General features: G+C 34.2%; 1 protein-coding gene across 14 annotated transcripts in view; it reads left to right on the forward strand.

The window, feature by feature from the left end:
• IMMP2L (inner mitochondrial membrane peptidase subunit 2) overlaps positions 1-21,707 on the forward strand; it is a 410,600-nt gene that overhangs the window by 304,809 nt on the left and 84,084 nt on the right. For 8 of the 14 annotated variants that reach the window (XM_072921854.1, XM_041713773.2, XM_041713775.2 and 5 more), the window contains one exon: positions 13,240-13,342. The exons of 4 other annotated variants lie outside the window; for them this stretch is intronic. In XM_072921854.1, coding sequence (XP_072777955.1) covers positions 13,240-13,342 — 103 coding nt within the window. Of the gene's footprint in view, positions 1-13,239; positions 13,343-21,707 lie in introns of those variants that run through there. 2 more of the 14 variants (XR_012052822.1, XR_012052823.1) reach the window with 1 other exon arrangement.

A 21,707-nucleotide genomic window follows, 5' to 3' on the forward strand; every position in this document is an offset into this window, starting at 1 on the left:
ATATGAAAACTGATTTAATAGTCTGGAATTGAAATTTTTAATCTTTAAGGAGTTTAATTCTATAAGACATTAGACTGAAGTCTTATTCTTGATCCTTTTGCTTTTCATGATACCTGTAAAATTTCAACTTTAAAATGTGTACTGACAAAAGGCAATGAAAATTTTCAGAGTAATATTCAAGTAGTGATGCATTTAATGTTTATCAATTTTTCTTCTTTCTCACACCTCAGATTCAGCTTTTGTCTGAAGTACTGAACCTTACAATTTGTTAAAGCAGGTGGAACCTGATACTTGTTATTTCAAAATACATTTAGCAACATATTTTTTGTTGTGTTTCAATCCTAAATTTATATTTTTTTCTGGCCATCATTAGTAGAAATATTTTTGACTTTTATTGATATTTTTCTTATTTTCTGCTGTTTATAAATAAGAATTTGGAGTTTGTATCTGTCTCAGACTATTTTGACTAGGAGGCTTCCTGTCATTGTACTCTCAGTTATTTAGCACCATCTGATCATGCTGTTAACACTTTTCTTTCTAGAAATACCAGCATGCTGGGATTTTCTGTTGCTATACAAAAATATCTATTTTTTCCGTCTCATGATGCAAGATTGTAAAGCAAAGTCAAAAATGCTTCCTTTGTGGCATTTGGTGTCTTAAAGGAAGAAATACAAAAGTTCCCTTCTTGACAAGTATTTCTTAACACTACAAGACTCAGTAGACTCTTCAGCATATTTGTGTTCCTGCTAATACAAGGAAGTTACTGTTATTGCCAGATGCAGAATTAGATTTTCTGTTGATATTTAAAATTATCAAATAATAATTCTGATGGCTTTTTCAATAATTACTATTGAATGAACATTTTCTTGGTTCTGTAACATTAAATGGGAAAACACATTTGAGAAGGAGAATGTGAAAAATACAATTTAATGAAATATCAATTGACTCAGTGATGTGAGGTTATTGAATGCAGTGGAAGTATTAATGAGGGTAGTGACCTTTTCTTTTGAAGGTAATTAAGATTATTCTTTTGAAGATCTTTGGTTTGAAAATTTTACTGCTTTGCAGGCTTTTATTTTTAACAAAACAATATGAAATTTTGTTGATTTGAGAAAAAAAAATAACGTGGTATTAACATCTACTTCTAAGAGCAAAGATCACCTATGTAAATCCTTTTAGGTTCCATGAGGCATTTCTTTACTATTTCCCAGCACTGGGCTGCAGGTAACTGAACTCTTCCAGAAAAAAATGTTTATTCATAAGCTCATGTGGCAAATAGAAGGCTGCTCTGAAAAGTATTAGACTTTTCCTAAATTAAGGCTTTCTCTTTATTAGATATCCATTGATCTAAATGTGTAATTCCAAAGATGAAAAACTAAGAAAATATTCAAAATAAAGAGCTACCTTAACAGTGTAGGAGTATAATACCTCTAAATGATGCAGTCAGTTCTTGCTTCTTGAGACATGGTTTTAAAGATGGACATAGAAAGAGGCTAAAAACAACAGAAACCATACTGATGGGCCAGCTGAACAATTAATGAAATCCTGCAGTTCAGAAGCAGAGGCATTTTATTTGAGAGGTTAATCTATAAAAGACAGAAGAAAGTCTTTGTGCAGCAGATAGTTAACTTCTGGAATTTGTTGCCCCAGGATGCTTTGAAGGCAGACAATGTAAGCAAATATAAAAATTGTTTAGACAAATTCATGGAGAAGAGATCAGTGAGCAGATACTAAAACAAATAGACAACAGTGTATAATGAAACATCTCTGATGATTAAACTCTATGCTCACGGAGAGAGCTAATGTGTTTTACCTGGGCACTGTCTGCTTTTCCAGTTTTCTGAAGACAGACTATTGGCCTATATAGACTGCTGCTCAGACACAGAAATAAGGCATTTCTTACAATCTTCATAAAAGATTAATGATGAGCAATGATTTTTGGATATAGCATAAGATTATCTTATACACCAAGAAAAAATAGCATCTATGTTTAGATATGCATCAAATAACACAAAAAAGATTTTTTTTTGCTACGTGCTTCAAATTGCAATTGTTTATTTCTGTAATTTGAAAGTTCAATCTGAAAGACCACCACCAGTTCAAAAGTAGGTATCTGCAGTCTTCTACATATATATGCTCATATCTTTTAACAGAAGACATATGAAACATATAAAAGATTTTTTATTGCACTGAAATATTTTTTAGTTTTTAAACTCATAATCATAACTTGTATTGTAAAATAGTAATTAATTTATCCCTACATGGTTAATATGTTTTATTCCTTACTTGTAAGCTTCTCAATTATCTTTTTGACAGTAGTGTTCTTTAAAAAAGAAAGTACACTTCTAAAGAAAATAATAAAAGGCATCTTTAAATGTTATTCCCTGCTGAACATAAATAGAAGGAGATGTGAAGTTTCAGGCTTTCACTGTACAAAGAATAATAACTCTCCCCCTTCCATAAATTAAAAAAAAAATCCAAACAAAACACCTTGAAAACACTTATTGCACTAAGGGTTCCTCATTTTGCATATGCTGCCTAAAGCAGATTAGAAAATTATAATACCTTTGATTAGTCCTAAGCAATAAAGAAAGCATAGCAATTGGCTTCTTTGTGAGAAGTATGTGGCAGGGGAATTATTTCTTACTGTTGGACCTAGGCAGAGGAATTGCCTTTTAGCAGTCACAGGTCTTCAAGAATCTAGCCCAGTAAGCTGTAACAGTGATGAGGTGGCAATGCTGCTATGACCACCTCTGCCACCACTTTTTGAAAATAAGAGCATTATTTTTCATTCAGAATTTCCTTAGGAGAGGAACAGGCCAACAGGGCTGTCCAAAGTGGTAGATGCTGTGATTTTCCCTTCTGAGATGCAAAGAATTTTAAAACCTTTCATTTTCTCTTCTGCTCCTGTTCACCTCTTCCTCCTCTAGCAGAGCCTATTTGTTGGAAGACTGGCCTGGCCAGCAACCTCCACTCTGAGGCTGAGTAAATACACAGAATAGGTAACCAAAGGTCAGCCTCAGCCTCTCCTGTGATAGTTTCTGTCACAAAAGTAATGGCAGAAGAACAGCTAAGGGAGAGGATTTGGGTGAGTAGAAAAAGTGAGTTCAAAGAGGAAGAATTTTATAGAGAGCTGTATTTAATAACTGCAGATTCTGCAGGCTAGAGTTATGCTGCTAAGTCAAACTTTAAAATCCACAAGTTAAAATCTAGAAAAAAGTTTGATCATTTTTTTTCTTAGGCTAACAAAGGCACTGAGAGGAGCATTTCTACATGTATTGCAGCAAGAGAGAAAATATAAACCATTATACATCAGGTGAAATTTTCATCTTAGTAGTACCATAAATCTTAACAGTTGAAATTCACTTCAAAACCATTGCCTTCGACTCCTTAAAATGTGCCAAAAACTAAAATGTTCTCAGTGAACTCAATATTAATAAAAAAGGGTGTAGGTTGCAGGAATGAATATTTTTGATTGCGGTACCTCTTTGGGCTATGTGTCCTCTCATTACTACAGGTATAGTTTCCAATTTGACAGTGATGTCAGGGTTTGTTAATTCACTTAGTTGACCTGGAATAGCTAGTAAGTTTTTACCTTGGTAAAATGATGAAGTTAATGATAATGAATCTAACAAATTATTCCCTCCTAATATATGATATAATATGGTACTGTTAATATCTGCTAATGATATTAGCAAAAACCTGTCATGTTAATTATCAATATAATCTAGTAGAGAATGTGAGAAAGTAATGAAATTATACAGTTATGTGTTTAATGGGATTTTTATAAAAAGAACCAAAGTGAATAATTTTTATATTCTTAACTTGAAAGGGCACAGTGTTGGCAGTTGGAATCAGACAGATTCGCAAGTGAAAGATTTGTAGAGAAAAATGAGATATTGTATGTTTTCTTTCTTCTGGATCAATAAACTGGTTATACCTCTAAATGAAAGTTATGCAACTGATCAGTATTGCTCTGCTTTTCAACACAAAATTACTGTTTTGTATTTGTTGCAAATTTTATCCTGAAAAGGATTATAGTTCTTCTGATTAAGAGAATATGGTGAGCAAAAGACTGAAGTAGTTTCAGTATTCCAAATTGGAGTGACAGATTTGTGTGAAAGTGTGTAGTAATTTCTATTCACATACATCTAGTCATCTTTAGATAGTATCCACTGTCAAATAAATTGAAAAATACATATTTATTCTACATATAGAATTTTCTAATACTTATTTTAAATAATAATGCTCTCAATATAGTTATACATAGTAATATAAATTATATATGGACCTTGAAAGCAATATGGTCCTTGAACAGATTCCCCATAGTACCACCTTTGCAGTGTTTTGTTTTAGGTTTAATCAATCTGGAAAAAAAAAAAAAAGCCAAAAACCCCCAAAACAAAACCCAAAACCAACGAACCAACAACAACTCTCACCCAAAAAAAACCCCAACAAACAAAACACTGTAAATCCAACCCAGGTTCTGGACTTATCTCTATTATTTCACAAACAGGTTTGCAGAAGTCATCCATAATTTCATTAAAATTCACCAAATCTGTATGTTCCTGAATGGGTTGAGGAGACCTACTGTGGAAAGGATCATAAAATAAGAATACTGCTAAAGCTAGGACAGATGAAAAAGATTTTTCCCATGCAGGGAAAAGAAAGTGGCACACAATATAAAGGGTATAGGGTAGAAGGCCCAAGAAGAAAACTATTCACAGATGTTACAGGAGAAATGATAGTCGTCTCTGCGAGGGAAGCTGCTGTTAGTTGATCTTTCTTAGCAGTGGGAGCAAATTAGTTCTGCATTGCTGGGACAAACAATATTAAATGCTTCATGCCTCCTGACTAGGTAAGCAAAACTCTCAGGAGCAGAGGGACATTCCTGTGCTGCTGAATATTATGGGCATGGGGATCTGCAGTGGCCTTTTACAGTTCCTGGAGGAAGGTAGTATGAATTGAAAAAAAAAAAAACCAGAAAAACAATGTGAGTCTGGAAATGGGAATCATAAAAAGTTACTGCAAATAAATGAAAAGAAATTTTACCTAAGGAGAAATTATTTCCCTAAAATCCAGATCCCCTGGCATTGCTGGTATATATTGCCTCTAGAACTCTACAGTTCACAAGGTATAGAAAAGAGCTGTAGTTTTTTTGAATCAGCTTACAGAATGCTCACCAGCACGGGGGTTACAGGCATTTGTGATACAAATACCTATATATTGGTAAAGGTATCAAGAGCGGCAAAGCCTAGGCCCTAGATACACACTATATCTTTAAAGCACAGGAAAAGAAATCCTAGAAATGTTATCAACTTATATTATTATCCAAGATCAAATTAAATTATAGCTTTGGGAAAAATTCTTAGTGAATGATGGAAATAATGAAAATCTTCTCCAGAAAGAGATACATGAAGGTAAAGAGCATTGAGATAAAGAATTTATTTTATCATGTGTATTGATCATACAGAACAGCAGCAGCCCCATACCTGCTTCCTCATTAAAAGGCTTCAGAATATTTTCAGGATATTTTGAAAATTCAGGAAAGAAAGGAAGAAAGAAACAACAGAAAAATGAATTGCATTGACATATGCCTTGAACATAAACTTGAGCAATTATCTGGGAAATTATGTGATATTAAGGGAGTTAAGAGACATTAATTGCTCCTTCTGTCTTTGGTATGTTTTGGTCAAATATATCCAGATTCAGAAGTATGATTAGCATCATTTTCTGGTAAATGGATCTATGAAAGTTACTTTTGCTCATAGCAATCATGCCATAAATTTTGTGATTCTCACAAGCAATGATCTCATATCTTTTCACTCTTATAATTATTTCCAATCTCTTTCTTGTTACATTGTCCTCTCTCATACAAATGGGGTGTTAACAAGGGAGTGTCAGGCTTGAAATGAGTCTAATCTCTCTAGTAGATGAGCTGGCTTATTCTTTGTCCTTTCAATCATATTATCATTTTAGATAAATATGCAAAAATCCAGTAATTTTCCTGAATACCATGTGTTCTAAAAGTTGTTAACTGCATTTTGCTGATGCTGGTGAAGCAAGTAATGGGCAAATCACTATGTTTTTTAAGAACGTCGTGCTTTGTTAGAAATTATCTAATTAATGGAGAAGAATAACAAACATCTCCTGTACTTTCAAGATCAGATTTAAACTTATTTTTAGCATTGTTGAGTTACAGGAACCTGCACTGGTGCACTTTGGTAAGAATGCTTAAGCTGGGAAAAAAGGGATAGCATTTGTAGTTCAGCTTGCTTTAACTGCTTTGCTTATTTATTAAAAAGGGGGTGTTTTTGTAATCATAATTCTGTTCCAAATGAGGAAACCAGTAAATTAGTATTCGTATTTTCCTGAGACTTCAAAATATTTAATGGCAAAAAATAAAACAGACTTTACATAATCAAAAATTTGCCCAAATATAGGCAGATGGAATCACTGCCTGAATAATGGCTATTCCTAATATCACTGATTGAGATTCTTTTGTTTCAGATTGTTTCATCTCTGTCATTTACATTTGTCCTCCTTTATGGGTTCCCTTCTCAATATAGCAGGTCTGGCAATGCTTAGGAAGCAATACCTGAAGCATTAGGAATCTTCCAGCACTTTCCAGGTTCTGAGTTTGGATGCATTTTTTATAGTCAGGCCTCTAAATTACTGGTGGATCTGCAGGTTATATGGAAAACAGATTTCAGCTCTGAGGCAAAAGTTAATAGCTGCACACAACTGAAGAATATTCCCTAACCTATTTTCTTACTCTCATGCATAGTCTGTAGGTGTCCTTCAGAAGAAAAAAAATTAGTTGCTTCACATAAATAATGTTGCCTTTATGTCTTTATGTACGTGCAAGGGAAGAGTTAAAGTAGAGAGGCACAGATGGATGTATGTGTGTGTTGGAAGTGAAAAAGGAGATTTCTTAGCAGCTGGAAGGTGTTTAGTGTCATGTGAAGATTCCCTGCAGTGATACTAATAAAATTTACGTGTTATATTGCAGTAAGGTTCATGTTTTGGGATCTGGGTGTCACTTGAAATTTAATATATTAGCATTTGGTCATTCTGTGTATTTGATTAAGATGGATATATGTGGAAAAAATTCCACATTATGGTGTGTTGATCCTGGCTGAATGCCAGGTGCCCACCAAAACTGCTTATCACTCTCCTCCTCAGCTGGACATAAGAGAAAAAGTGGAACAAAATCCTGTGGGTGGGGATAAGGGCAAGCAGAGATCATTCACCGGTTACCATCTTGGGCAACATGGACTCAGCTTGGGGAAATTAGTGTATTTTATTACCAAGCAAATCCTGGTAGGATAATGGTAAATTATTCCAAATCTTTAAAACACCTTTCACCATTCCCTTCTTCCTTGACTCAACTTTACTTTCAATTTTTTTCTCCCTCTTCCCTACAGTGGTGTAGGGGAACATGGAATGGGTGTTGTAATAATTTCATCACATCTATGCTGCTCCTTTCCCCTCAGGGAGAGGACTCCTCACACTCTTCTCCTGCTTGATCTAGGTGTTTCTCTGATGGGACAGTTTCCAACACGAACTTTTCCAACGTGACCCCCTTCTCACACTTTGCAGTTCATGAACTCCACCATGGGTCCCTTCCATTCAGTGGAGTCCTTCAGGAACAGACTGGTCTAATGTGGGTCCGTTGTGGGATAAAAAGTTTTGCAGGAAAACCTACTCCAGCATGGACTCCTCTCTCCATGGGGCCACATGACTTCAGGAGTCTGCTCCAGAGTGGGCTTCCCTTGGGGTCACAGCTTCCTCCAAGCATCTCCTTGATCCAATGTGAGGTCCTCCGTGGGCTGCAAGTGGAACTTTGCTATACCATGGACCTACATGGGCTGCTGAGGGACAGCCTGACTCACCAGGATCTGAAGCAGGATCTGCTCTGGTACCTGGAGCACCTCCTCCTCCTTTGTCACTGACCATGGTGTGTGCAGAGCTAACATATATTATCACTCTCTTGGTGAAATTACTATTTCACAGCAACTTTTCCCCCTTTACTCTATTATCCCACAGGCCCCATCACTATTGCAGATGGGCTTGGCCATGGTCAGCAGTGGGTCCATCTTGGAGCTGGCCAGCATTGACCTTTTTGGATATGGAGGAGGCTTGTGACAACTTCTCACAGAGCCTGCTCTGTAGAGCACATGCTACCAAAACCTGGCCACGCAAACCCAATAAACGTACAGTAATTCATGTTGCTTGGAGAAAGTTGTTCTTAAGTATGATGGAAACTACCTAAAAAGAGGTAGCAAATACAAAAGAGTTTGTACTTTGGTTTTATCTACTCTGCAATCAGGACATTATCTACAGTGTTTGTTCCCTGTTGACTCCCAGAGATATGCAGATTGCTGAGACCTTTGGATTTCTCAAGGTCAAATCAAACTGAAGGCAATCATTCCTCATCCAGCTTAGCTGAGCCAAGTTGCTTGCTTTGGCACTGCTACTGCATCCTAAAAAAGCAGATTTTTCTTCCTTGTGGGCAGGTGGTTAGAATACCATATAGAGCTCATTTTTGACTGTCAAGATTGAAATTATTTCTCAGCCAAGGATAGCTATAAGTACATCTGTTAGCTATTAAATTGTGGAGAAAAAAAACAACTTTGCAAAGGTTCAAAATGTACCTCATATGTAAGAAAAAAGTAAATCAGAATTTCAGACCAACTTCTGGAAAAATGTCTAAAAAGATAAATGCAATTCCATTATGTTCTGAACAAGAAAATAACTGTAACTCTGGTAGACCCTGTTCTTAAGCCAATGGGACTTCAACTACAGTTTGAGCAACAGCAGCTTAGGTGATTTTTACTAATGTGTCGAAGACTTTAGTAAAACCTGAAATTATTATTTTTGCTCAGTATGGTTTTTAACAGATGTTTAGATTCTATATATCAAAATCTGGGTAATTTGATGTCTCTGCCTGTAGTATTGCTAAAGCTAACAATTTTAATGGGAATAATAAGAAGTGTTAAATATTTGTGGTTTTTTATTATACGATAGTAAATTTAAGAAAGTGAAAGACTACTCTTCATTAGTAGAGGCTTTATGAAGTTTAAGAGATTGTTCAGTAATTATAACTCATGCTAATGAACTAGATATGAAATTAGCAAATACTAAGTTAATTATTACTTATAGGAATTTTTCTCTTAAGGATTCATCCAGATATCTTCTAAATTTAATTAAAAACTTCATGTGTGATATCTTACGGAGGTCATGGTTACAGCCAGTCAGAGAAATTAGTCTAAGGATGCTCAACTAAGAACAAAAAATAGAAGTTTGTATTGCTTTCAAAATATGTTATTGACTGCAATTCCTTTGTAGCAAAGACCTTTCACAAGGAATTGATGTAAAATTCCCGATGAGCTAGTAGTGTTTTTAAATTGATATTTGCCTTCAGGATTTTTATTTTTGCAGCCATTGTTGAATAGTACTAGAAGCATTCCAAAGTATTTTTTCACTTTGAATTGTATTTATTTCACACTGAACTATTAATCATTGCATTTAAAACTGTTATTCATTTACACAGATCTAAACCCCAAATGTGATAGCAGTAGTCTGCAAGGCTATCCTTAAGAAAAAAGGTGGAGTCAACATTTTTCAAAAATGTTTATGTTAGTAATTTGCCCTTGTAGCATTGCACGAAATGATGGACAACAGTTTTATTTCATCATGCCCAGCTGAATTGTTTAACTAGTGAAACAAGTAAATAGTAGTTTGTACATTTATATCAGGAGCCATATTGCCACTGCAGCATACACATATAGTCTCTTCTGTGCAATTTAGGTCAGAAATTAAAATTTCTGCAGGATTCATGGAAGTGAGGGACAATGACTAACTTTGACTATGAATCAATTTGGGTTCTCTTCTTAGGAAAGAAAACCAAGTTTGTGCATTTTTATTTTAAAAGTATCTACACAGTCTTTTCAAGAGTAACTAAAAATAACCTACCATTGTGTACCAAAGATGGCTTTTTAAAGCCTGCAGTCGGTTTGTTTGCAGGAATACTTTATTGCTGTATTGTGGAGTAACTCAACAATGAAATTATTTTAAAAATTAAAACTAATATGAAGAAAAGGATAATGAACCTCACTGTAACATGAGCCTTTGCTATGGTTTGTTATTAATGTATGCAGCAAAAATCTTGAATAGAAGTTTGTTTTCAAATTTCAGAGTGTTCCACAGGACAGTGTTTGCAATAATATTGCTAAAAAGAATACAAAGTCCCCAGATAACTGCTTCATGCAAATACTACAGTAGCATTTTGAAGCAATAGTGTTAAGAAAATAGATTTTCTTGCCTCTCTTCTGTTCACAGGTATGTGGGCACTTATTTTTTACAATATAACTTTTTTCTCTTGAGCATACATGTGGGCAAAATCTGATGATTTATATAAGCTATAGATTAAATGGCAGGAGGTTTTACATTTAACTACTGAATTTAAGGGATTTATAAATGAAGTATCACTCCTATCTACTAAAGTAGACAATTAAAACTACTGTTTTTGTTTCTTTTCCATTTCTTTTTTTCTCCCCTATTCTCTTAATGTGTTTATTAACATTGTAAATTTTAATTCTATTTCCCCTAAGTAAAACCTAATTGTGTACAATAATCTGTGTTTTTCAGTATGAGAATTTGTATATAATTCCTCTTTAATCACTACAAGAGACTTTATTTTTACATAATTGTAGAAAAATATTCAGGTTTATGGTGCTTATCTCAATAGTAGAAAAGAAATATGTATTTACCATGTTTTAGAAATAATAAAAAGAACCAAATATAGTAATTGCACTCTGTAATTTTTCTCCTTTTGCCTTAGACCTTAAAGAACACACCATACACCTGTGTTAAACACTTAGATTTTCACAGGGTCTCTGAAAACCTTTGCAACACCTATCCATGCAGACCAATTTTTTCCTCCAATTTTGTTTCTAAGTACTTATTACAAAACTTTTTTCCCCCTCATCTTAGTGATTTCCCAATCATGATAAAGGAGGAGATTATCTGAGGATAAGAGATTGTGTCAGGTCTGAAATTGAGTCACTGACTGGCCTTTGCCATATTATTTTCCTGACATTTATGAGGTAAACATGCCAGCAGAATTAACTTTCAAATCCTTTCACCCTTCTAAGTGAGATTCAGTCTTGTACATGAAGTCTGTAAGGGTACAAAACTTTATCACAATATACCCTTGTGTATTCAGGAGGATGAATGGAAGAAAAAATTAAATATTTTTGAGCTATTGTTTGCCTTTATCACTAATGGAAGAGACCTATTTAATAATTTTCAGAAGTGTCTAATCAAATAGCAAAATTAATGAACAACTCTCAACCTATACTTTAAAATATTTGACTAGTAAAATATATGATACTTTGTAAAAGAAACTTTCAATGAGGTGGAGCATTATGAAATCTAAAAACATAAATAATTTTATTGTTCAAACTGTATGCCATATCTCCTGAAAAAAAAAAAAAAAAGAAAAAAGAGAAAGGACTGGCATAATAATAAATGGCTTTTTTTAAGCATAATTGAACAATTATAGCGTACTCATTGTATTTAGGAAATCATATATTTACCAGCTAGGACAGTTTTACATTTCTGCTTTGAATGGTTTAGGAATTTAGTCTCGAATAATGTGTAATAATATGGAACTGTTCTAGAAAAAGAGAAGATCAGTCTTTTTCTTTTCTGCAAACAGGCTATTATTGTCTTAGCTTTCAATGAAAGTACATTTAGAATTCCATTTGAATATAGTACTGGAATGCTCATCCTTTTAGCTGCCAAAAAATAGCTGTTTGAAAAAGGATTAGTCAGATTTTGTGACTTGCAAATAAAATAATTATTATTTTTATTTGACTAACATAGTCAAAGTTAATAAAATTCACTTTTGAGGGTTCCTTATTCATCTAATATTTCATGGCCTCCAGGTTATTGATTAGCTTGTCCAAAACAAATCTCCCCAAACCCAATATTTTTCATTTTGTCTGGTGAATATCCCGGATGAGTGCTGTTGCAGAGTTCAACTGAATCTCTTCAGTTGATGGTTTTCTCTCTCCAGTTGAATTTTTTTTTTATTTTAGAGTGTGCTCCTTCTGCCTTCTGCTCTGGGGGCATATCTTCCAGACAGTGAAAAGCAATGAGCAGCTGGAGGCAACAAGCTAGATCAAAAGTCTGTTTCTGTCCATGGACAGGCTTGTTTATTCAAAACTAAATAAGAGATATCACTATTCATAGTCCCATCTGTAAATTCTTCATCCTGGCAATAATTCAGTGTGCATGACAATTGCTGTCTGAGGCTAAAGCATGACAACATCTCTGCGTGAATGATTGCAGAATAACAGGTCCCATCTGAAAGAAAGCAAAGTGTGTGGTAGAAGGCAGACTGGCATTGTGAAAATGACAGCTACTTGGGGAACTAAATACAGGAATTCTGCATTCTCTGCACCTCAGCTTTAGTACTAATCTGTAGTTTGTCATTTTGTAATACTGGGACATGCTGCAGCAGTGTGATTTTCTGTAGAGGATGGCATCAATGTCATTTTTCTTCATCACTTGGCCTTCTCTTAAAGGTTTTTTTAAAGTTTATCCAGTTTAGCTTGTTACAGCTGAACGAATCCTACCCCCAGGAGAGAATAATTGCAGGAATCTATGCTCTGAATCTGAGGCCAATTCAGATACAACAGTATATTTTTGATGAAGAAAAAAAGTCTTTAACTGTATCATTATGTGACTGCAACATATAAATGTTTACTGGTATTTACCTGAGATAAAATCTGATGGTTCAAAATTTTGTTACTACAGAAGTGAAGTTAATAAGCTGTTAATTATATTTATTTGAAAAGTCTCTTCCTTTCTTGTGTTGCGATTTCTGACAAAACAATGTAGTAAACATTGACAATGTAATTGATAGTAAACATTGATAAACCTGATAATGCAACCAGGTCATACAAAATTTTTATATATTTTGACTTGAGTAACATTCTTGAAGTCCAAAGGACTTCAGTGCAGGCAGGTTTTAGCTAATGCTGAGTTGTATGCAAAGTCAAATTCCAGACCCAGAAATATGTGAATTTTTCCTAAAAAAACATTTTTGGGTTTGGGGGTTTTTGTTTGTGTTCTGGATTTGGGGGTTTTGGGAAGTTGTTTTTTTGGTTTTTTCTTTGTTTGGTTAAAAAATATTTTAAACTCACAATTTTTTCCAATTCTGCTTAGAACCATTGGATACAAAAAGAAGTATGTGAAAGTTCCACATGGTCATATTTGGGTGGAAGGAGATCACCATGGGCACAGCTTTGACAGCAACGCTTTTGGTCCTGTAAGTCAATTCTCTGTATGTCACAGTTTGCAACTGAAAAACTGTGCATATGTGAAACACGGCGAGTATGAATTGATTGTGATTGTAGTTTTATTATTTTTGTGAGAATTATTAAACTTTATAAAATATCTTGGTCAGCAGATATTGAGTTTTTTCTTAGCTATTTAAAAAAAAATAAGGGCTTTCAATTTCCCACATGGAAGGAGATATGGTAGAGATTTTAAATTTGGAGTGATATGCTGGAATTGTAGCCAGAGGGTGAGCCAGCTCCCTGTAGCTGACAGATGCTCCCTGAGGACATTTTGCCAGCTGATATAATTTGGAATTATTCCCTGCTGGGAGCTTTGTCTTTCTTTAGTGCCAGTGCTGGGATAAAGAACTGGGGAACTGTAACCATGCTTAACAAGTGTTAACTGGTAAATTGGTCAGTGTACAATAGTTCAAAACTCTTCCCAAAGTAAATATGTACATTTTCTTTGCATATTGCATGAAAAAAAAATGTAACCCGTAAAATTTGTTTCTTGATGGGTAAAAGTGCGCATCTTTACATCAGGAGGACAGTCAATTCTTTCTCTGAATTCTAGTTAGGGTTTGATTTTGTCTTTGTTACACTTTGTATAGATTCTTGTTCTTGTTTTAACTTAATCTAGGATGCAGGAAATAGCTGCATAAACTGTGTAACCTGCTGTGGAAATACAAACTCTTTTAGCCCTATTCCACATGCAGGATTTTTCTCTATTTTTAAGAGAGAATATTCTTCTAATGTTATTTAAAACCCAGTGTTTATCACAGGGAAGCTGTCAAGATTGGATTTTTCTACCCTTATGCATTTCATGTCTATTTCACACAGAAGTCATCCCACTGACTAATTGAATTAATGACAAGAAGGACCTTATGAGTTTATCTGGCTTCTTGAAGTTTTGTGCAATTATTAAATTGAAATAATTTGTTCTCAGGAAAGAATACAAAATAGGTCTAGTGTCTGAATTGGAGTATGTAATAGTGATGCCTTCTTTTAGTTAGTCTCACTTTTTGTGTGCTTGCATTTTCTACTGTTTTTCATAATTATTTTCCTTCTACTATTTTCTAAGATTTCTATCATCTAGTTTTAGAGGTTCTTTCCTGCAGAATTAAGTCAATCTATCCTGTGCAGGTATTGCTTTTCTCCCTTAGTAAGCTTTTCTCTGTCACTCTCTGTTCACAACATAAATCTTAGTCATAAAGCCTCTAATCTTCTTTTCACTTACAAATATATTGCCAATGTAGGCTCAGAGCATAAAGAACCTTTAGCAGTTGGACATTGGTTTCAGATTTACAGCAGCTCACACAGAAATTCATACAAGGTAAAATCCTCAAGGTAGGCCCCATGCAGCTTTCATGAAAGATAGAAGGTTGGGGTAAATCTAAATACCCTCAGATTTTTGCTCAATTCACTGGTGTTTATAAATATTAGTATATCCCCTTCACTAGGCTTTGACCTCACATTAATCATCAATTGTTAGCTGACATCAGATAGCATATCACTTTTCTTACAGAAATGGCACTTTTGAGAGCTAGCAGGACAGGTTTTGACAGTGAATTCTTTATCTTTCTGAAGGAAAAAATGACCTTTGTATTGCTTTGATGAATACATTATGGACAAGTCAACTGTAAATAGGTATTTTCCTCTCAAATTGAATTAGAACAGCAATCACTGAATGCAAGCAGAAGGCACAGAAAAGATCACAATGTTTGAAACTAGCTTCAGAATATTAAAATATAGATTTTTTTGTCATTAGAAGAAAATGGAAATGTATTTAGAAGGACACACTGGACTCCAGGTTATTTTTATCCTACACATGTAAGCTTTTGGGTTACTGGGACATTTTCTACTTCTCTTCTGTACTCTGGAGATTATTTGCACAAATGAAGTAAAATATTAAAATCACTCTTTCAAGCCATTCAGAACATATGTAATTTTTGAAAAAAAAAAAACTCTCCTAAGACTACAGAAGTGGTAAGGAACAGACATGGTAAGACATGGAAGTGTTTTTCTCACTTTGTTAGTGTATAGGTCACTTAAGATATTAGGTTAAATGTGCAGCACACTAGGGCATGTGTGTCACAATTAAGTTCTGACTTTCAAAATGATGTTTTCTTTGATCAAAAGATGCAGCAGAAATAGTGGGAGGCTTAAGTGGACTGTGGCTACTATTTCTTCTACTTTCATGATATCGTATAAGATAAAGGCATTTATAGTGCAGATAGGCTCAGTAATGTTTTGTAGATGAACTTAATGAGTTACATGGGGATAAAAGGAAATTATAGAAAAACAGATTGAGAACAGATGTTAGATAAATTTTTTCTCTTGGAGAATAACTCTGTGTAATGGCCTAGTGGGGTAGGTTGATAAAGCATAAACCCTGATACCAATCAAGTTCTAAATTAGATGCACCTTTAGAGAGATATGAATTTCTAAACTGCATAACTTGGCCTGATTAAATTGTGTTTATTTAGTTCATAAAAGTGTTATAAAATAAATAATATCTTGTTATTTCTTGGTTTTACAAGACTAAAATTGTATTTTTAAAGAATACACACATATTTTCCTGAAGTGTGAAAATGTTTAAACTGAAGATTTTTAAAGGTTTACTATTTCCTTTCTGCTTAATTTTGTCTTTGGATAAAATTAATACCTTAACTGATAGTGGAATAATAACAGGGTTATGGTTAGTGCTGAATTAGAAATGCTATTAGCTTTCTATATGATTAAAACTTAGATATTAATTACCTTTTCTTAATATGGGACTAAATAAATTAGTTCATGGCTATTGTATATTGTATTTTAAAAAATGCTTTGTGTAATACCGAATAGCAGATGATTCTATTGCTTTAATACCGATGTGTTTCAGGTTTGGAAATCTGTCAGCCATTCATAAGAGTGAAAATAGCTGTTTTGAATAGAAGCCAATAAACATCTATAGAACTTGTAAAATTTTACTCTTATTTAAGGGGTAAAAAATTACATATTGCTAGGTTTTGGGATTTTTTTTTTTTTCAGTTACCTGGACTAGGATAGAGATTTCTGTTAAATTGACTGTAGCTGTTTCTAAATTCTGAGTGAAGTCAAGTTTTATAACATTAGGTTAGCATTTCTTATTTGGCATACTACAGAAATGTGATAATGAACACCTAATATAATTAAAGCATCACGTTTTGAAGTTTCTTCTTTTTGTATTCAGTTCTGGTAATTTTCCTATTTGATGGACCTTTTTAATAATTCAACAGCATAGGAAATATAAAAATAATGTTCCTGGCAATGCTTCTGCTTTCTTAGATCAGAAATGCAGGAGATATTATAAAGAATTGATGAAATATTAGACTCCTCTGCTGCTTCAAATTTCTTAAAAATTTTAAAGGGTTAACTTTATGCCAGATCAGGTATTGTCTTTGCGTGCATAGTCATTATAATATCAGCATAAAAGCAAAGTGACAATTTATATTCTGTGTCCATTATTCTGGCTAAATCAAGGGAAAAGTCATTATAAAATGTACTTTGTGTAGATTATATGTTTAGAGCTGTCACCCAGCAGTGCAGAGATGGTTATCCAAATATGTGAGGGTATCTAAGAAAGAGTTATTAATAAGTGCATAGAATAACTGATATATCCCTGGATGTACATATGTGCAATGAGAAGTTTTCTCACAATTTTAAAAGTGAAACAGGCAAATTTTAATCTTATAATTCTCTTATTTATACATTTACATGTTTCCAAATGCCTCCTGGGGATATGAAAGACCTTTATAAAATTTGGGCTTGCAATCAATGGCAGTCTTTCAGCTGTCATGTATAAGACCTGAACAAAAGCTCATTAAAGTCAATGAGAGATTTCTATTTGCTTTAATGGCTCTGAATAAAGTTCTTTATGAGTTAACCTGTACAATCCAGTGTAAGGGCAAAAAAACTATTATCCTCCTTCCCTGGGAAACCTGTGACACAGGTAGGTTGAGTATCTTGTCAAAAACATCCCTTTTGGCCCATCCAGGTCCCTATCCTAGCACTTTTCCTGAAAATTTATTTATTTTTAATGTGTTTCTTTTCAAAATTAAATCTTGTTGAACCTGAGCCTAAATTTTTTGTTTGGCAAAAGTTTTACATTCATAAGATTCAAATGAGTGAATTGCTTTTAGTTAGCATCACTGTAGAGGCCAGTTTTTATGATTACCTATTCTGTACAGTAAATTCTTGAAATAAAATATCTGAAAAACATTTCTATCTGTTTAACCACATTTTCATTTGCCAGCACAAAGCTGTAGACTGTGGCTAGGAAACTATAAACTAGAAAGTGATATTGAACAGAATATGCTGGATTTACTAGTTATTTTGATTTGATTTTCAAAGGCAATCATCATCCCTTTCAGCTATAAGATAGGAATAGTTTAACTGTTAACCCTCAACGGGGAAATTCAATTACTAACAGTAGTAGAATGTGGCCTCTTATGATTTTTTAGGCTTTTATTACTTCTCTCTTAATTACTGTTAATGAATACAAGTAGTCAAAAGCAGAAAATAAGAAAATTACATTAGACAGTAAATTGAACTGAAATATGACACTTCTAGTGGAGTGTGAGGTTCCTGCTGATAAAGGAAATATTTAAACCAAGATGTCCGCAGCTTGGGAGAGTGCCTCTGCTTCATTTGCTCTGTCATCTTCTGAGGGAGATTCAATGGACAGTCAATAGAGGAAGCAGATCTCTTTCTGTAATTTTGAATTACTTACATAACAGCAAACAAAGGATGCCACATGCCCTAAAAGTGCACATCATCTTAGTGATGATCTTGCCATCTGGAGAAACTTTCATATGTGAGCTATAATCTAGTGCAAGGATTACATATCTCCCTGAAATGGAGCAGCCTTTAAGACAAGAGGTGGGAAGAGTTTAACAGCTCCCAGCAGTGCACTGAACATCTCTGCATTAAATTGCACAATAAGGCACACAGCTAGGGCACACTTCCCACAGATAGCTCTGCCAGGACTTGAAATACCTGCTGACTCCAAAATGCCATTCAAAGAGGCTTAAGGCAAATATGTCAATGGCAGAGTACCAAACCCTGTTTTTTTTTAGTATAGAACAGCCAAGAAGAGATAGTCAAGGGCGGCAATATGAAAGTGTGATTTTAACAAGAAAACACTTATCTGTGCTTACACTCATAAAGTTAATGTAGGTGAGGAGAAGAGTGATGACAAAAGAGTCAGTCAAGGCTGGGATGAGTTATCTTTTTGCTACCACTGCCACCAGTGCACCTCCACTCTGCTATATAGATGTAGCCTTGAAGAGTGGCATGGCTCTTATGGGGTCAGTGACATTTCTAGTTCTCTCTTGGGTATTAAAGAAGAAATTAAGCCTGTGTTTAAACAGGATTTGTAATGCAAATATGCAATCAATGCCATTCCATATTATTTATCTCTTGCTACTGACAAAAATTAAATAGGTGAAACTGTTTACAATCAGAAAAAAGACTTTGCATATGGAGCATGAAGTTACCAGTAGTAAATGGCACGGATGCACAACTTGAACTTGTAAAAATCTATGGTGGATAAAGCAGATAGGACATTATGTGTTATGACTGATGACAAATAAAGCTTGAAGGGTAAATATGCTTGTCCCATTGAAAGCATACTAAATGTGATCTGCAAAGTGGGATGGTGGCTTTTCTGTGGAGAATGAAAATTCACTCCAGGAGCTGCTGAAGGGGAGCCTTGCTAATAAGATTGTGTGGCCTGACTGTCCATTAAATTAACATGGCTAACTGAATTTGCACTATAGGGAATAAAAAGTCCCCTATAGCTATCCTAATTATTTTGAAAAGTAAAATATTTAGCTTGACTATTTTAAACCAATGCATATAGCTACTATCATGTGACTAAAAGCTCTCAGTTAAGGCTACTCTATTTCTTAGCAATAGAAAGTTTGCTTTTTGTCTTAGTTATGTTAAATCTTATTTTATGCATTCTAGCTAATTTTCTCTATTATTTGTAAATGTAATTTATTTAGAATTGATAAAGCTTCAGTCATTCTGTTTATGGAACAGTAGTTATGTAACAAATTCAGGCACAATGAATATTTATGCAAATATTTAGTATTTCTGAGTGCAAAAACCTTTAAACAATTTTTCAACCACATTGGAAAGAATAGTAGTCTGAGCCGCCTTTTGACATCATTTGTATTGAAATTAACTAGAAAAAATGTTGAAACAGTATTGGATCTATTTAATGAAATATTAGTAAAGATCAGATAGCTGTGAGAATCATACCATCATTTTTAATTATTTAATTTGAACAGCTCTGCATTCAAATATAATAATTTGCGAAACCCTTTATACTCCTTCATCATATTTATGATGGAAGTTTCCTTACAATTCTATTTCTCTCTCTATTACTGCTTGAAATACCCTTATATCTGACAATCTCTCTGCAGTATTTGTAACGTTATAATGTCTATATAGAATTAAAGAAATTACTTGTTTTAATGCATACGAGGCACAAAGAAGTCTTATAGTTTTCTGTATAGTATAACTGTGTAGGGAATTTTGATTCATGCTGGCATTCATATTAAGATTTTCCAGGACATAATTAAAAAAAAAAACCAAACACTTAATTTATTTATTTCTTTATAGTTTTACCTTCTTGGACATGGATTATTGTCAAAGCTCAGACAGTGATTACTAAAAAAAAAGTTCTAAATTTTAGTTTGCAGAATTGTAGGAAATTTTTATTTACCTGATTCCATTTCTGGATAAGATAAATGCTTTGGTGTAATAAGTACTCGTGCCATTAAAGGTCCCAATCCTAAAATAAGCCTATTTTACTCTAGCACCTTGTTTACATGATTGCACATTATATTGGAAGGTTAAAAATGTGTGTTTTTATGGCAGTGAATGTGCAAACCAAATAAATACACTTGTACATGTATTTATTGTATTTAATTGTAATGTATTACAAATGTAAATGTATTACATTTGTATTTGTAATACATTTATAAATAGATAAAAACAAGTGTATGTTTTTTTCATTTAGAAGCAAAGCAATTTTGAACCATGATAAATACTATACCAGTGCTTCTATGAATTATTAGAGGGAAGTGATGTTTTCCATGCTCTTGGTGCATGTGCAGTCAGGACAGTGTGCTTTGGGGATTTACTGCAGAAGAGTTGGGAAATAAGCCCCGTGCAAGGCCCCTGTGACAGACCTGTAGCACACCATGCAGAGGTTCAAGAAGAGAGTTTGCTCTCTTGGGTGGGAGGGAGCCTTGGGTGGGAAGGCTGCACGGAGAGATGACAGCTGTGCCCAGCTGCTGCGCAGTGTACGGGGAAGGCAGGGCCAGACTCTGGGACGCAGCATCCTGGGACAGGGGACAGCAGGCACAGCACTCAAAGTTCTCAACAGACATTAAGGTATCTAAATTTGGGTTTTTTTTTCATTTTGGCAAAGTTATACATTGGTTTTTGAAAAAGTTAGGAACATCTCCATTTTTGGAGATAGTAAAAAAGTCTGTCTGGAGAGCCCTGGACAGCCTGAGCTGACTGAGTCCTCCCATGTATGAGGTTGGACAAGGTAATCTCCAGATGTCCCTTCCTACCTATATGTCTCTGCATATAGGAAGAAGATTTTTATTTTGTCAGCAAACTCTTTCATTTAGCATATAGGACAGTAAACTGACAAAAGTTATGTGTTAACACTGATAGAATCACATTTATCAAGAGAGAGAAAATAGTAAATTTACTTTTCTATTGGTGCAGTCTCTCAGAAGATTATGAAGGGTGTCGATTGTTGCATTTTAGATTGTACAAGTGTTTCTTTGCAAACCTTTATTTGTATTCCCTCTATTCAAAAATGAATAGTTTGGAAAATATACTAGATATCATGAATTTTCCTAGCCTGGCCATGTTTAAACTCCAGCCTGAGCAGAGAAGAAAAATTTTCCGCAAATATTAGCAGCAAACACTTTTTTTTTTTTTTAAGTAGTACTTCAGACTTTTATAGGCATGCTATGGAGCAAATAACAATATTTAATTTGAGCTAAATCTGATTTGGACTAGGATCCTGATCTTTCAAACATTTGTTTTTGTATATTTTATGTCTATAGGATCTTCTTAATAAAGTCCAGGGCCTGCATGTTTCAGACTGCTTCTCTTGTTGATGTTGTGTCTTTTCTCCAACTTTTATTTTGAAAGAATTAATAAATGAAGCACCCTAGTTCACACTGAATAATTTTGCTGATTCTGGTGATGACAGCTACTTCAGTAAAAACTTAAATTTTTAATTAAGCAGAATTTTTGCTGTTAAGTAATTTAATTCCTGATTGTTATCCAAGTAATCAAAGC

Source organism: Taeniopygia guttata, chromosome 1A (genome assembly GCF_048771995.1).
Source record: "Taeniopygia guttata chromosome 1A, bTaeGut7.mat, whole genome shotgun sequence".
NCBI classification, from domain to species: Eukaryota; Metazoa; Chordata; class Aves; order Passeriformes; family Estrildidae; genus Taeniopygia; species Taeniopygia guttata.